This window comes from Triticum urartu, chromosome 1A, assembly GCF_056163025.1.
Source record: "Triticum urartu cultivar PI428250 chromosome 1A, HENAU_Tu73, whole genome shotgun sequence".
NCBI classification, from domain to species: domain Eukaryota; kingdom Viridiplantae; phylum Streptophyta; class Magnoliopsida; order Poales; family Poaceae; genus Triticum; species Triticum urartu.
In genome coordinates, this window is record NC_141873.1 from 259011970 (window position 1) to 259027807 (window position 15838).

General features: G+C 52.8%; 1 protein-coding gene across 1 annotated transcript; it reads left to right on the forward strand.

Moving 5' to 3' along the window:
* Positions 1–8324: 8324 nt before the first annotated feature.
* LOC147990766 (uncharacterized) lies at positions 8325–9200 on the forward strand. The gene has a single exon (XM_087538382.1). The coding sequence runs from the start codon at positions 8325–8327 to the stop codon at positions 9198–9200; it is 876 nt and encodes a 291-aa protein (XP_087394508.1).
* Positions 9201–15838: the final 6638 nt, after the last annotated feature.

The window sequence follows — 15838 nt, forward strand, 5'->3', positions numbered from 1 at the left end:
AGACCAAGACCGCCAGGACGACAGGACGGAGGTCATCGCGGAGCCCGCTACAACGTCACCACCAGAGTCTTTGAAGGCGAAGACTACTTTTGTCAGGATAGCTTGTACTAGTTGTCTTCCTTTGAATTTGGCCGTTGTGGGATCCCTTCCCGCCTACATTTGGGAAGAGGACCAAGGCCACTATAAATAGGACTTAGCCACCACCGTAGTGAGGCATCTACAGGAGAGATCAGACCCATTCCACCCTGACCACCTCTCTGGATCATTGAGCTCAAGAACACCTCACCTCCTGAGGCTGTTCATCCACTGTACTAGTTCATCCTCAGCCCCTCGAGGCAATCCACCACAAAGCTGGAGTAGGGTATTACACCGCAAGGTGGACCGAACCAGGATAAACTATTGTGCCTCTTGTCCCTTGGGTTCGTCGAGCTAGGTTGTGGAATCATTGGGCCGACAGGTTCGGAAGAAGGAGTTCTTCGTACGCACCCCAGTGTTCGAACATCTCAAGGGTCCGCAGAGCCCTGAATCCGACATTTGGTGCGCCAGGTAGGGGTGCGTCAAAGCTTCGCCTCTCCGTCTGCTCCGCCCACTTTGCTCCCCCGTTCCACTCTCATGGCGAGTGCCGCTCCTTCGTCCGGGCCGACGGGCGCGCGCGGAGGCGTTGTGGGGCTCCGGGACTTCACCCCCGCCTTGCGGCAGGTGCGGTGGCCGCACAAGTTCAATCCAGAGATGCCACCTCGCTTTCCTCCGGGCGTATGAGGAGGCCGTCTGGTCGGAAGGCGGCGACGACAAGGTCATGGCTAATTGGTTCCCCATGGCCCTCACGGGCGTATCGTGTGCCTGGCTTCTCATTCTGCCGGAGTCTTCTGTGGCCTCCTGGGAAGAGCTGTGCGGCCTCTTCGTCGCGCACTTCGCGGCACCAGCTCCCCACGCCGTCACAGCCCTCCTCGGCGGCTCTTAGGTGCTGTCATCGGACCGCCATATCAAGCAGTTCTTTCGTCAAGCAGGTGCCGCCTGTGTGCGACAGGGGACTCCTCCGGGATGGCCGACACCCAAGGCCGGCCTCACCTTCAACTCGAGAGACCATCCTATGACCACCGCGGGCGCAGGTGCGCTCCCGATGCTCTGCACCCCCACCATCTGTAACGTGGCGGTAACCAAGACCCTCATCGACGGTGGGGCCGGACTCAATCTGCTCTCCGCGGAAGCTTTTGGCTTGATCCACGTGTCGGTCGTCCGGCTCCGCCCCAGCAAGCCGTTCTCCGGGGTCGTCGACGGCTCCACCAGCCCCCTGGGGCAGATCCGCCTCCCATCACCTTCGTTACCCATGACAACTACCGCACCAGCTCATCGACTTCGACATCGCCCGTATTGGCCTCCCATACAACGCCATCCTCGGGTACCAGGCCTTAGCCAAGTTCATGGCAGCAACTCACCCCGCCTACAACCTCATGAAGATGTCGGGGAGCAGCGGCATCCTCACCATGGCCGGGGACACCAAGGAGGCATTGACGGCTCTCAAGCTCGCCTTTAGGGCCGCGGTTGCCACGCGGCCGGAAGCAGGAGAGGCCCCTGAGGCCCCGGGGGCTGCACCGGCGAAGAAAAAGCAGTTGTTCTCTAAGGACTGGGCCGACACGAAGCAGGTGCCGGTCGACCAAGATGGGGCATCAGGAGCCACCTTCACCATAGGCGGCAACCTCGCCCCAGAACAAGAAAAGGCGTTGGTAGATTTCTTGCGTGCGAACAAGGAGGTGTTCGCATGGGAGCCCAAGGACCTGGCTGGAGTCCCAAGGGGGTGATCGAGCATCACCTTAATGTGTGCCCCAATGTATGCCCGGTGAAGCAGAAGGCATGGCGACAGTCCATAGAGAAGCAGTCATTCATCGTCCAAGAATCCCGCAAGCTGCAAGATGTTGGTCTCATTTGGGAGGTCCAATACCCAGAATGGCTAGCGAACCCGGTCGCGGTTCCTAAGAAAGGCAGGAAGGAACGCATGTGTGTCGACTTCACCAACCTCAACAAGGCATGCCCTCAAGACCCCTTTCCGCTGCCACGCATCGAACAGATCGTAGACTCCACTATCGAATGCGACCTACTATGCTTCCTGGACGCATTCTCAGGGTATCACCAAATCAAGATGATTGTGCAGGATGTCGAGAAGACGGCCTTCCTGACCCCGTGCGGGGTGTACTGCTACACCTGCATGCCCTTTGGGATGCGTAACGCCGGGGCAACCTCCCAACGGCTCATGCACATCGCACTGGGCCAGTAGCTCACGAGAAACGCTGAGGCCTACATCGACGACATAGTGGTGAAATCTCAGGAGGCAAGGACCCTCATTGAGGACCTAGAAGAGACATTCCCCAGCCCGCGCAAGGTGGACTTGCGGCTCAACCCAGAGAAATGCGTGTTCGGCGTCCCCTCCGGCAAGTTGTTGGGCTTTCTGGTGTCACATAGGGGGGCCGAGGCAAACCCGGAGAAGGTCAAGGCGATAGAAAGGATGAGCCCGCCACAGACCCTCAAGGAAATGCAGAAGCTGGCAGGCTATGTGACCGCGCCAGGGTGCTTCATCTCCAAGTTGGGGGAGCGCGCCCTCCTATTCTTTAAGTTGATGAACAAGAAGGGGTCGTTCGAGTGGACTCCGGAGGCCGATGCCGCATTCCAAGATCTCAAGAGATACCTCACCAGCCCGCCGGTGATGGTGGCGCCGCGCCCACTCGAGCCCCTTGTGATCTACCTAGCCGCCACGCCTCACTCAGCCAGCGCGGCGCTGATGGCCGTCAGGAAGGATGCAGCGCCCAAGATGCGATTCTATCCCAATCACGTGATGAATTCATGACTGGGGCACAAATCGCATTTCGAGCGCATAGCAAGGTGGATATCATTACAACATACCATGTACTGAATATATGAGAATACAAGATAAAGGCTTACACTCGCCACAAGTTAAACATTCATACAACAAAACATCAATACATAGAAACCATCATACAGAAGAGCAGGATCTGACTACGGACGAAATCAAACAAAAAAGAAGAACGACATCCACTCTTCTAATTCCAGGTTCCCTGACCCGGAACCTATCCCTTGATTGAAGAAGAAGAAGCAGAAGAACTCCAAAACAAGCAAGCATCGCACTCGCGTCAGACCATCACATTACCTGTACCTGCAACTGTTGTTGCAGTAATATGTGAGCCATGAGGACTCAGCAATCCGATTACCATGGGTATCAAGACTAGCAAATCTTAATGGGTATGGAAAGGATAAGTGGTGAGGTTGCAGCAAGCAGCTAAGCAATGTATGGTGGCTAACTTACGAGTACAAGAATAAGATGAGAAACTACGCAATGGTCGCAAACTAGTAATGATCAATAAGTGATCCTGAACTACTTACGTTCAGACATAACCCAACCGTGTTCTCTTCTCGAACGTACCCGAAAAGAGACAGTCATGGTTACGCACGCGGTTGGTGTATTTTAATTGAGTTTACTTCAAGTCCTCTACAACCGGATATTAACAAATTCACATCTGCCACATAACCGCGGGCATGGCTCTCGAAAGTTTAAACCCTGTAGGGGTGTCCCAACTTAGCCCATGACAAGCTCATGATCCGCGGAGACAATCCTCCATCGCGGGACCCTCCGATCAGACTCAGAATCCCGGTGCACAAGACATTTCGACAATGGTAAAACAAGTCCAGCAAGACCTCTCGATGCACCGACCTAGCCTGATAGGAGTTGCGTGATCTCGTTATCAGGGTACACCGGATGGGACATCCTATGAGTAAAACCAGCCCTCGAGTTTCCCGGAGGTGGCCCCGCAGTCTACCCATTTGGGACCAACACCATCAGCACTAACCCCCCTGCTATGTAGAAAATCCTTGGGTTCATGACGCCCTATGCCAATTAATTATTTAGTTCAAGTATTATTTATGGCAAATGTTAAAACCAATGTTGGGATTTGTTGGAAGAGTTTTATTCAAAGCGAACTGTCAAGAGGGCCCCATACCCCTCACTGTGTTAGGGATGCAAAATCAAGGAACATAATATATATGTGCATTAATTAAATAATATATATTGTGATATCCCATGAAATCCATGATATCCATGTCCCAACATGGAACAACCTGCAACTGCACCTGCAACTAGCAACGCTATAAGAGGGGCTGAGCAAAGCGGTAACATAGCCAAACAACGGTTTGCTAGGATGGTGGAAAAGGTTAGAGGCTATCATGGCACTTTGGGAGGCTTGATAAACAAGTGATAGGTAGCGCGACATAGCAATAGCATCGAGACAACTAGCAAGCAAAGATAGTTGTGAGATCCAAGGTGACGGTCATCTTGCCTGAAATCCCGCTAGGAAGAAGAACGAGTCCATGAAGTAGACAAACCAATGTAGTCGAACGGGTCCTCACAATCGCAACGTTACCGGAACTACCAAGGAGAAGCGCAACCGGAAAGAAGCAAGCGACATGGTAAACAACCAGGCATAATCATGGCATGATGCACAATCAAGTATGATGCATGTCCTGTTTAAAGATTCATTGCATGGAAAAGTGCATAAACAATACTACAAGTTAAGTGGAGCTCAATATGCAACAAGTTGCATATTGACGAAACACCACATTAAATTATTTGGTTCACTCTCATTAAAGCTACTCACAATATTAAATGTTGGTTAACATGGCAAGAGGTGAAGCATATGAAAACTACCTATTTAAGCACGTTTAAATGAGGCCGGAAATAACAAACAACAATTTTGAAAAATCCTCATGTGTATATTTCGAATTTGGTACTGTTCTGCCTAAAACCATATTTTAATGTTGTTAAACAGCAAAGTAAAGTGCGCCATGTTAATGTAGACATTTTTCCACCCCATTTACATATAAAGTTTATTTAAAATGGAGTTATAGTTATTTAGTTATGAAATAAATCATATTAGCATGTCATAATGCAAAATAAATGCAAACATCAATTTAACCATTTTTAACATGGATGAAAGTTGCATATTATGAAAGTACATGAAAAACTAAGCATTTTACATATATAAAACATTTTAATCCGATGCACGGTTTGTGAGATATCATATGCATGAACATAAGGGGCCAATCTATAAACATGCAGTTTTCTGGATAATAGACAAAATTGCAGACGGTAAAAAAACAAGAACTGGGCCGAAACTGGCTAACAGGCTGCACTAGACAGTGGGTGGCTCACCATGGGCTCCTGGCCCAGTCGGTGTAGGAGGCCCAAGAGGGCGCGAGGTGCAGGCAGGCTGAGGAGTGTGCGCTGGGCCTTATGCAAGAAGGCCCAGGCGTGGGCGACGTGGATCTCGTCCATGCTGGCGCTGGGACAAGTCAACCAGGGCATGGTGCTGACCTCCTCGTTCGAAGCAAAGGAAGCGAGCGGCAGGGACTTGGGAAGGCGTGACATCAGGGACGGCGGCTTCAGGTGAGGTAGGAGGCCTGCTGGTTCTTTCGACAAGCGGCGCGGGGACGAGGACAAACGGCGGCCACGGCGGTCTCCTATACAAACAGCGAGAGAGAGAGAGAGCTCAGAGAGAGTATCCATAAGATATCGAACGGAGAGAGAAGGAAGAGGAGTCATGGGGCATCCCGGACCTGCTGCTGGTACAGTAGCTCGCCGACGAGGGCTCGAGGCGCGACAGCGTTGGTCAAAGGTAGAGGCACCAATGGGAGCTGCGGCTTGCTCCTGATCAGAGCGAGAAAAACCGAATGATGAGCGAGGGTAAAGAAAACAGGGAGAAGGAAGGAAAAGAGGGTTGCGCAGGAATGACGGTGTGACCTAGGCATCTCGTCGTATCGCACGAATGGTAAGACGGAGACCGGCCAGCTCGGGAGCATCTGCAGGTGCTCGGGACGGAGGTGGGTCTCAGGGAGGAGCGAGGCAATGAGGAGGCAGGGCCTCAGGTGATCGTGGACGAGGGTGTGTGGAGGTGCCTATGGAGCTCAAGGATCGAGGCAGAGGAGGCCAAAGGGATTTTTGGATCGGGGGCACGGGCTGCGCTGAAAACCTGGGAGGTGGTCGGAGGCTGGTGGTGGTGGGGATGGATCTAGGAGGATCCTGATGACGATGCGGGAGAGTGGCGGCGGCAGGTGAGGGAATGGATGGATGGGATAGCTAGGGGGTTAGGGTTAGGTTGTATATATAGCACGCGGATTTTGGTTAGGGGCTAATCGGACCCTTCGATTAAAGTCGAACGGTCGAGATAAATAGGTTAGGTAGACCAAATAAGAAATCAAAGATGTTTTAGGGATCTTTGGGGATGATCCGGACCCAACGGTCATGACTGAGCGGGTCGGGTCCGGGACAAGTTTCGGACACGCACGTGAGGAGGTATGAGAGAGGTCGACAAAGACAAGCGGGCCTGACAAAAGGTCAACGGAGACAAAGCGAGAAGCAGCAACTACGAGAAAATGAAAGTTTTGAAAACAATGACGGCAACGGAGTGCCAATGCAATGCAAATGATGCGATGATGAATGCAACAAACAAATAATTAACACAGCTAACATGCAAAACATGGAAGGCATCTGGACCGTCCGTCTCGGGTTGTCACAAAGGAGCACCAGTCCAAGGGCCTGCAACATGACTCCGCGCACTCAGTCAAGGCGGCGCAGCCTCAAGGAGACACTCCTAAGGCCCTGGCGGTGCCAACAGGCTACCAATCTCCTGAGGTCCACCAGCCTCAGGAGGCATCTCAGCCATGGGAAGTCTCAGACTACACCGACGATCCTGCCCTCATCGAGCACCCGGTGTACTTCGTCAGCATGGTACTTGATACGTCCATTTTGCATCATGCTTTTATATCAATATTTATTGCATTATGGACTGTTATTTCACTTTATGTCACAATACTTATGGCTATTCTCTCTTATTTTACAAGGTTTACATAAAGAGGGAGAATGCCGGCAGCTGGAATTCTGGTCTGGAAAAGGAGCAAATATTAGAGACCTATTCTACGCAACTCCGAAAGTCCTGAAACTCCACGGAACGTCTTAAAAGAAATAAATAAAAATCCACGCCAAAGATGAAGGACAGGGGGCCCACACCCTGCTCACGAAGGTGGGGGGCGTCCCCCCCCCTAGGGCGCGCCCCCTATCTCGTGGGCCCCCTGGTGGCTCTCCGATGCCCATCTTCTCCTATATGAGGTCTTTCGATGAGAAAAAAACAGGAGGAACTTTTCGGGACGAGACGAACCTTGGCGGATCCAATCTAGAGCTCCGGCAGAGCTGTTCTGCCGGGGATACTTCCTTCCCGGAGTGGGAAATCATCACCATCGTCATCACCAACGCTCCTCTCGTCAGGAGAGGGCAATCTCCATCAACATCTTCACCAGCACCATCTCATCTCCAAACCCTAGTTCATCTCTTGTATCCAATTCTTGTCTCAAAGTCCGGGATTGGTGCTAGTAGGTTGCTAGTAGTGTTGATTACTCCTTGTAGTTGATGCTAGTTGGTTTAATTGGTGGAAGATCATATGTTCAGATCCTATATGCATATTATTACCCCTCTGATATGAACATGAATATGCTTTGTGAGTAATTACGTTCGTTCCTGAGGACAAGGGAGAAGTCTTGCTATGAGTAGTCATGTGAATTTGCTATTCGTTTGATATTTTGATAAGATGTATGTTGTCTAGCCTCTAGTGGTGTTATGTGAACGTCGACTACATAACACTTCACCATTATTTGGGCCTAGAGGAAGGCATTGGGAAGTAATAAGTAGATGATGGGTTGCTAGAGTGACAGAAGCTTAAACCCTAGTTTATGCTTTGCTTCGTAAGGGGCTGATTTGGATCCATATGTTTCATGCTATGGTTAGGTTTACCTTAATACTTTTGTTGTAGTTGTGGATGCTTGCAATAGAGGTTAATCATAAGTGGGATGCTTGTTCAAGTAAGAACAGTACCCAAGCACCGGTCCACCCACATATCAAATTATCAAAGTATCGAACGCGAATCATATGAACGTGATGAAAACTAGCTTGACGATATTCCCATGTGTCCTCGGGAGCGCTTTTCCTATTATAAGAGTTTGTTCTGGCTTGTCCTTTGCTACAAAAGGATTGGGCCACCTTGCTGCACTTTATTTACTTTTGTTACTTGTTGCTCATTACAATTTATCATATCACAAAACTATCTGTTACCACTTATTTCAGTACTTGCAGAGAATACCTTGCTGAAAACCGCTTATCATTTCCTTCTGCTCCTCGTTGGGTTCGAAACTCTTACTTATCGAAAGGACTACGATAGATACCCTATACTTGTGGGTCATCAGTACTAAAGTACGCGCGAGCACGCTACCCCATGCCGCAGAAGCACTTGCTCGCGCTCCTCGTCGCCTCGCGCAAGCTGCGCCACTACATTCAAGGACACCCCATCAAGGTCGTTTCGGCCTACCCACTAGAGAGGGTACTCCGGAGCCCCAATGCTGCAGGTAGAGTCGCCGAATGGAACATCAAACTGCAGGCATTTCAGCTGGAGTTCAGCACCACCAGGTTCATCAAGGGGGCTGTGCTCGTCGATTTCGTGGCGGAATGGACCGATGCCCCAGGACCGGAGGTAGGCGAGGACTCGACGCTCTCACTAGGGAACGAAGCACCAGACGGCTGGGTCATGTACTTCGACGGTGCCTTCGCATGGCAGGGCGCGGGGTCTGGAACCATGCTCATTTCGCCTACTCAAGACAAACTCTACTACATCGTGCAACTCTGCTTCCAACACGGCAAAAAGGTCTCCAACAACATCGTAGAGTACGAAGGCTTGATCCCTAGCCTCGAGGCCGCATCCGCTTTGGGCGTGAAGCGCCTCACCATCAAGGGTGACTCCCAGCTCCTAATCAACTTCTCCAAAAAAGTGTATGAGCCGAAGGATGAACACATGGAGGCATACTTGGCGGAGGTACGCAAGATGGAGAAGCAATTCCTGGGCCTGGAGCTGCAGCACGTGCCTCGCGGCACGAACAAGGAAGCCTTCAACATCGCCAAGAGGGCATCCAAGCGCCAGCCTCAGGAGCCCGGTGTCTTTGAAGAATGGCTCTTCAAGCCCTCAGCAACCCCTCCAGCTGCGGAACCAGCACTGCCTCAAGAGGAGCTCCCGCCAGCACCAACCTCAGGGGCCCCGGCCTGCGGCCCGACCTCAGGAGCGCGCCTGCTCCTTGCGCTTGAGACTCAGGAGTGGTGATGGACCAAATAATTCAAGGCATACCTACTTCAGGGGACCCTGCCGAAGAAAGAAGACGACACCGAGCGCGTAGCTCGGCAGGCCACAGCCTACTGCATTCGGGATAGTGAGCTTTACCAAAAACAACCAACCGATGTTTCCTTGCGATGCATCTCCAAGGAACAGGGGCACGAGCTGTTAGCCGACATACACGACAGAGACTGCGGGCATCATTCATCATCACGAACCCTCGTGGGCAAGGCGTTCTGCAGCGGATTCTACTGGCCCATGGCGCTCACCGACGTGGCCAAGCTGGTGAGATCATGTGAATCCTGCCAGTTCCACGCCAAGCAAATCCACCAGCCCGCCCAGGGCCTCCAGACCATCCCGCTCTCGTGGCCGCTTTGTGGTCTGGGGGTTGGACATCTTGGGTTCGTTCCCCCGAGCACCCGGGGGATACCGCTACCTCTACGATGCCATCGACAAGTTTACCAAATGGGCGGATGTGGAAGCAGTCCGCACCATCCCGGCTGGCTCGGCAGTCAAGTTCATCAAGGGCCTCGTGAGCCGCTTCGGAGTCCCTAACCGCATCATCACAGACAACGGCTCGCAGTTCACTAGCAATCTCTTCAAAACATATTGTACTAACCTTGGAATGCAGATATGCTATGCCTCAGTAGCACGCCCGAGGAGCAACGGCCAGGCTGAGCGCGCCAACGTGGAGGTCCTGAGGGGCCTCAAGACAAGAACCTTTAAGAAGAAGCTCGAGGAGTACGGCAGGGGCTAGCTCAATGAGCTCCAGTCCGTGCTATGGTCCGTCCGCACCACTGCGACAAAGCCGACCAGCGAAACTCCGTTCTACCTCGTCTACGGAGCTCAAGCAGTTGTCCCACAGGAGGCCAGGCATTGCTCCGCATGGGTCTTGGTGTTTGACGAGGCGCGCCAGGACGCCGAGCAGGGGATGGACCCCGTACTGGGGGAGGAACGCCGCCGTCAAGCCTCGCTCCGAGCGGCAAGGTACCAGCAGGCCCTGCAGCGGTATCACTGCCGCTGCGTCCTCTCCAGGACACTCGAGGTGGGATATCTCATCCTATGGTGCATGCTCTACAGGGAAGGGTTGCATAAGCTCTCACCTATGTGGGAGGGCCCGTTTAGGGTCGCCCGCGTCTCCAGGCCTAGCGCCGCGCGCCTGGAGATGCAGGATGGGATCCCCATCCAGAACGCCTGGAACATCGAGCACCTCCAGAGGTTCTACCCATGAAGCAAGGCCTCGTGCCTGTGAAGGTCTCTGCTCGTGACACTCTCACATAATAATGAGTGGGGATGTACACGCCCCGGAGTCTCCAGAGTGCCACCCTCCGGTCTCGGGGGCTCCCTCCCATGTCCTAGTGGCGGCACTTAGCTCCGCGCTGGTGAGAAGACTAGACTAGGTGCCGGACATGACTATTCATTTGCTTTCTACAGCTGGTTTGCAACCTTTTAATGAATTTGGAGTTCGCATGCTTTCAGTTGCCTGACCGACTTCCCCCTTCATTTTCTCTTTTGGTTTTGGTCCTGGTTCAGGAGGAGGGCAGTTTCCCGTCGCTCCTTCTCACGTGTCTTGCGCGCGGGGGCTGGGCAGGTGTGTGCGTGCGACAGGCTCGCCCCACGCAGCAAACACACTTCACTATAGCCCCGCTCCCTCGGAGCTCCGACTTTTTCTATCCTCGCGAGACACCCTCGATCAAGCTCATGATCAACGCACCCTCTTGATGTCTATACCCCAGGTACTACGACGTGGTGCACTGAGCCACGGCGGGCTCACGCCTGAGGGCTCGCGCATAGAAGAATAATACATCTGACAGAGCTTTCTAACAACTTCACAGCTTCGTGACACCCCCTGAGGTCGGAGACTCCCGAGCCGACGGCAAGAAGGGCCTCACCAGATAGTAGAACACGCGCTCTCACAAGGAGGGGAACTACCGCAAGCGTATCAAGCTAAGTATCCTACTGTACCCATTTGGAGATTGAGCACCGCAGCATAGCATAACATAGCAGCATAAATACCATAGTTCATTACACGCCCCCGCAGGGCCCCATGCTTGTTTTTTAAAGGAAGAAAGGAAAGGATAAACAAAAGCGGCACGCACAACCGCAGCAGCTCACGAGGGTTGGCTCCAAAGGCCCTCGGACTCAGCTAGAGCCTTCCTCGTGCTTCAAAGGAGCGTGGCGAGACGACCCACCACCGTCCTCGAAGCAAGCCCGGTGGCGTGGTGACTGGTCGTAGCCGCCACTGTTGGTGCTCTCGCTAGAGGAGGAGTCGCCGTTGGACAAGCGATGGTCGTCGCCAAGGGCAAGCTCGCCTTCCACGCCATCACGGCAGCACCCTGCGCGGCGACCATCTTCCCCAAACACCCTCACATAGAGGGTCGCGACACCGTCGTACTTGAAGTGGAGGGTGCACCTCCTGCTCAGGCCGCGCGCGTAGGCGACACTACAAAAAAAAAGACACATCCGTGACATTTTGGGCCGAACGGAAAAAAATTCTATCATACTTATGACACTTCTATGACGATAATTGTGACAAAACCCGGTATCATCATAGATGTGGTGGGCTCCTACTTCTATGAGAAAAAATCATGACAGAAAATGGGCTTTTCGTCCTGGGCAGGCCGGAGACGCAGCTGCATGACATTCTTTGGGCCGTCCATGACGAAAAAACCATGGTAGAAGCGAGGGCGAGGAAAATATCGGGGTGTTCCCGGTTACGGTGGGTGGTCGGGGCCGAGCGATGCACGTTTCTCTCATACACGCACACGCGTGGGTGCGAGGTGTTGGGCTCTAACTGAACCCGAGCGAGGCGTTCGCCTACTGAACCCGAGCGATTGCACTGCAGGCTACGCATTACTGAACTCGAGCGATCGATCGATGGCTGTTAACTGGACCCGATCGAGTGATTCCTTTGCTACTGCTGCTAACTGAAGCCGATCGATGCTGCCTCTGGATGAACAGTTCCCGGTGGGGGTGGATGAACAGGACGTCGTGGTGTTGCCTCTGGATGAACAGGACCCCGATCGATCAATCTGGTTGGGGCTGGATGAACAGGACCCCCTAGAGGGCTGGATGAATAGGACGACCCCATGGAGGGCTGGATGAACAGTAGACGGTGGAGGGCTGGATGAACAGTACCCCGTGGAGGGGTGGTTGAACAGGAGCCCGTGGAGAGGGCTGGTTGAACAGTAGCCGGTGGAGTAGCGCGCGGTAGAGGCTGGATGAACAGGAACCCGTGGATGAACAGTCACAGGTGGAGGCTGGAGGAGGTCGACGGTGGATGAACAGTAGGCCGTGGAGGCTGGAGGGGGTCGACGGTGGAGATGAACAATATCCCGTGGAGTCCCGTTTTGCGGTACGCCACACCCCACCCAATGAACAGGACCCCTATTTCGACTGTAGCACTCCAACACAAGTCTGTTTCCTCCATTTTGCATTACGCCACACCCCTCCCGATCAACAGGACCCCGTTTCGACCGTAGGAGGTCCGTTTCCTCCGTTTTGTGGTACGCCAGACCCCTCCCGATGAACAGGATCCCGTTTCGAACATGGTCAGTCGAACACAAGGCCGTTTCCTCCGTTGTGCGGTACGCCAGGCCTCATTTCCATCGGTTGTTCCGTCCAAGCCGGTTGGCTGCCACGCATTCCGTTGCCTCCCGATGAACACGATGCATTCCGTTGCCTCCCCATGAACACGATGATGATGCAGTTTCTCCGTTCCAACCCAGCCATGTACACGAGCCCTGGCCATACATATGCGCGAGTAGGCGTTCGAGACCTCGCTTGTATGTACGTACGTGGCCGTATTTTCTTTCTTGCACCCTGGCCGATGTACGTACGTGTACATGCTACGTGTGCGCCTCTACTACGACACGTGTGCACCTGCATCAACCAGTATGTATATACACGTTCGTGACCAGAATGAAAACGCTACGTACGCTTCGACCAGGTGGGTCCCGACTGTCAGGAACTTCCTTGCGTGCGAAGATGTAGCTGGTGGATCCTGGCAGTCAGGGGGGCGAATCATTTTTTTTCAGACGCACTTCCTTGCGTGCGAAGATGTAGCTGGTGGGTCTCAGCAGTCAGGGGGGAACGTTTTTTTCGCAAAATATGGTGGCCCGTCTGGTGGGTCCCTGCTGTCAGGTGGAGGAATAATTATTTTGCACGTAATAAGGAGGCACTTCCTTGCGGCCGCCGTGGACCCAACTGTCAGCCTCTCCATGTACAGTACTCTTCCGATGGATGTCGTTCCTTGACCACGTTGACCACGCCGCGCCGAGGGCACCAGGGCGATGGATGATGGTGAGGCCTAGGAAGGGGACGACGCGGAGCCGGGGAAGACGCGGCAGTGGATGCCCACGCAGAGAGGAGTACGAGGGTTCGCTGGTTTGGCAGCGGTGTGAGGCTGCCTTCGCCGCAGAATAATAGGGGGTGTGGGTGAGTAGAGGGATGCACTGGCCAGCAGTGTGAGTAGTAGGGGGCAGTGAGGCCTATGCGATAGCACAGCCGGCCACGGAAGACGGGAGTAGACGGTCCCGCCGACGCTGGATTTGGCGGCTGGAGCAAGAAGATCACAGATTGAAGAAACACGACGGCCGTAGGATTGACATCCAACGGTTACGTCTGCTAGAATCGTTTGTTGACGTATATAATAACTAAAAAATATTGCATACGGGTCAACTTAATAGGCCCACAAGTCAGACCATTCCCTCTTTTTTTTAATAATTTATATATAGCTCATTGTGACTTCTTATGCAATTTATTGCAGTCCGTTTATCTGGTTGGCCAGGGCCAATTTCGCATATTTCTGTGGGTTCCAAACTATTTTTAATACCGAAATTGTCGTGGTATTCTCACGGGGGGCTTGCGAGTCGATAGATGCCACAAGGGCTTAGTGTGTGGGTAAGACTGCTGCTGATAGGACCGGGAGCGGGTATGCGAGTAGCACGCGCTAGTTTACCCAGGTTCGGGGCTCTCCGGAGAGATAACACCCCTACTCCTGCATGTCTGAGTATATCTGGTATATCTGGTACAAAGTGCTCCTGGAGCTGTATCTGAGATCAGTGCCAAGGGCATCTGATCTCGTATATGCATGCGTATGGCCGGCTCTAGTGGCCAAGTATGGCCATGGCTTGTGGCCATGAGTGGCCTTGTGGCCAAATGAATGTGGCGTGTCCGAGTGGATGGATGGATATGTGCCCCTTTTATAGTGTGGGCTAGCTTACTTCCTAAGCTATGTAGTGGCATGGACAAGTGGGCATGGGGGTATGGTGTGGATGTCATGCTTGTCTCCTGGGTCACTTCATGAATAGTGCCCAGGGACAAGTGACACTGTACATGATGGCGTCGTGGTACAGCTGTCTCGTCCGAGGTATGGCCGTCTCGTCGGTGTCTTGTCGGTGTCAGGTCGGGCTGCAGCCGGCAGCCGGCTGGTCGGCGCAGTCGGCAGCCGGCAGCCGGCCTGGATGAGCAGTCGGACGGGGAGCCGGCCGGAGCAGCCGGGCAGTCGGACTGAGGGGCTTTGCTAGCCCCGATGTCTTGAAATATTGTCTTGCCGTCTTCGGGGTACCCGTGGTTAATTACTCCGTCAGTAGCCCCCAAGCCTCCGGGCAACTTGGCAAAGTTGGGCGGAGGTTTTTTGGCGAGTGTTCATGGAAATGATCATGAAAAAGACAAAGTTAGTCCACGCAGATATATCAAATGTTTTCTTTTAGCATTGCAAGTTTTATGCGGAGGGTGCCGACTCGGTTTCGTCCGAGCCCCTGTAGGATCTAGAAGTAGATGTGTCTAGAGGGGGGGGTTAGACACTTAATGCTAAAGTTGCAATTTTTAAGCTTTTTCGGTTTAAGTGGAGTTTAGGCACAATTTCATCACACACAATACATATCAAGCAAGCATGCAAAGAGTATATGAGCAGCGGAATGTAAAACATGCAACTTGCAAGAATGTAAAGGGAAGGGTTTGGAGAGATCAAATGCAATTTGAGACACGGATGTTTTTCCCGTGGTTCGGATAGGTGGTGCTATCCTACATCCACGTTGATGGAGACTTCAACCCACAAAGGGTAACGGTTGCGCGAGTCCACACAGGGCTCCATCCACAAAGGGTAACGGTTGCGAGATTCCACACAGGGCTCCACCCACGAAGGGTCCACGAAGAAGCAACCACCCACAAAGGGTCCACGAAGAAGCAACCTTGTCTATCCCACCATGGCCATCACCCACACAGGACTTGCCTCACTAGCGGTAGATCTTCACGAAGTAGGCGATCTCCTTGCCCTTACAAACTCCTTGGTTCAACTCCACAATCTTGTCGGAGGCTCCCAAGTGACACCTAGCCAATCTAGGAGACACCACTCTCCAAGAAGTAACAAATGGTGTGTAGGTAATGAACTCCTTGCTCTTGTGCTTCAAATGATAGTCTCCCCAACACTCAACTCTCTCTCATAGGATTTGGATTTGATGGAAAGAAGATTTGAGTGGAAAGCAACTTGGGAAGGCTAGAGATCAAGATTCATATGGTAGGAATGGAATATCTTGGTCTCAACACATGAGTAGGTGGTTCTCTCTCAGAACATATGGGTTGGAACGGTGTATGCGTTCTGATAGCTCTCTCATCGAATGAAGAGG

Excerpts from the sequence above, each read along its gene's own strand:
- LOC147990766 (XM_087538382.1), top strand. The coding sequence starts at position 8,325 with ATGCCGCAGAAGCACTTGCTCGCGCTCCTCGTCGCCTCGCGCAAGCTG.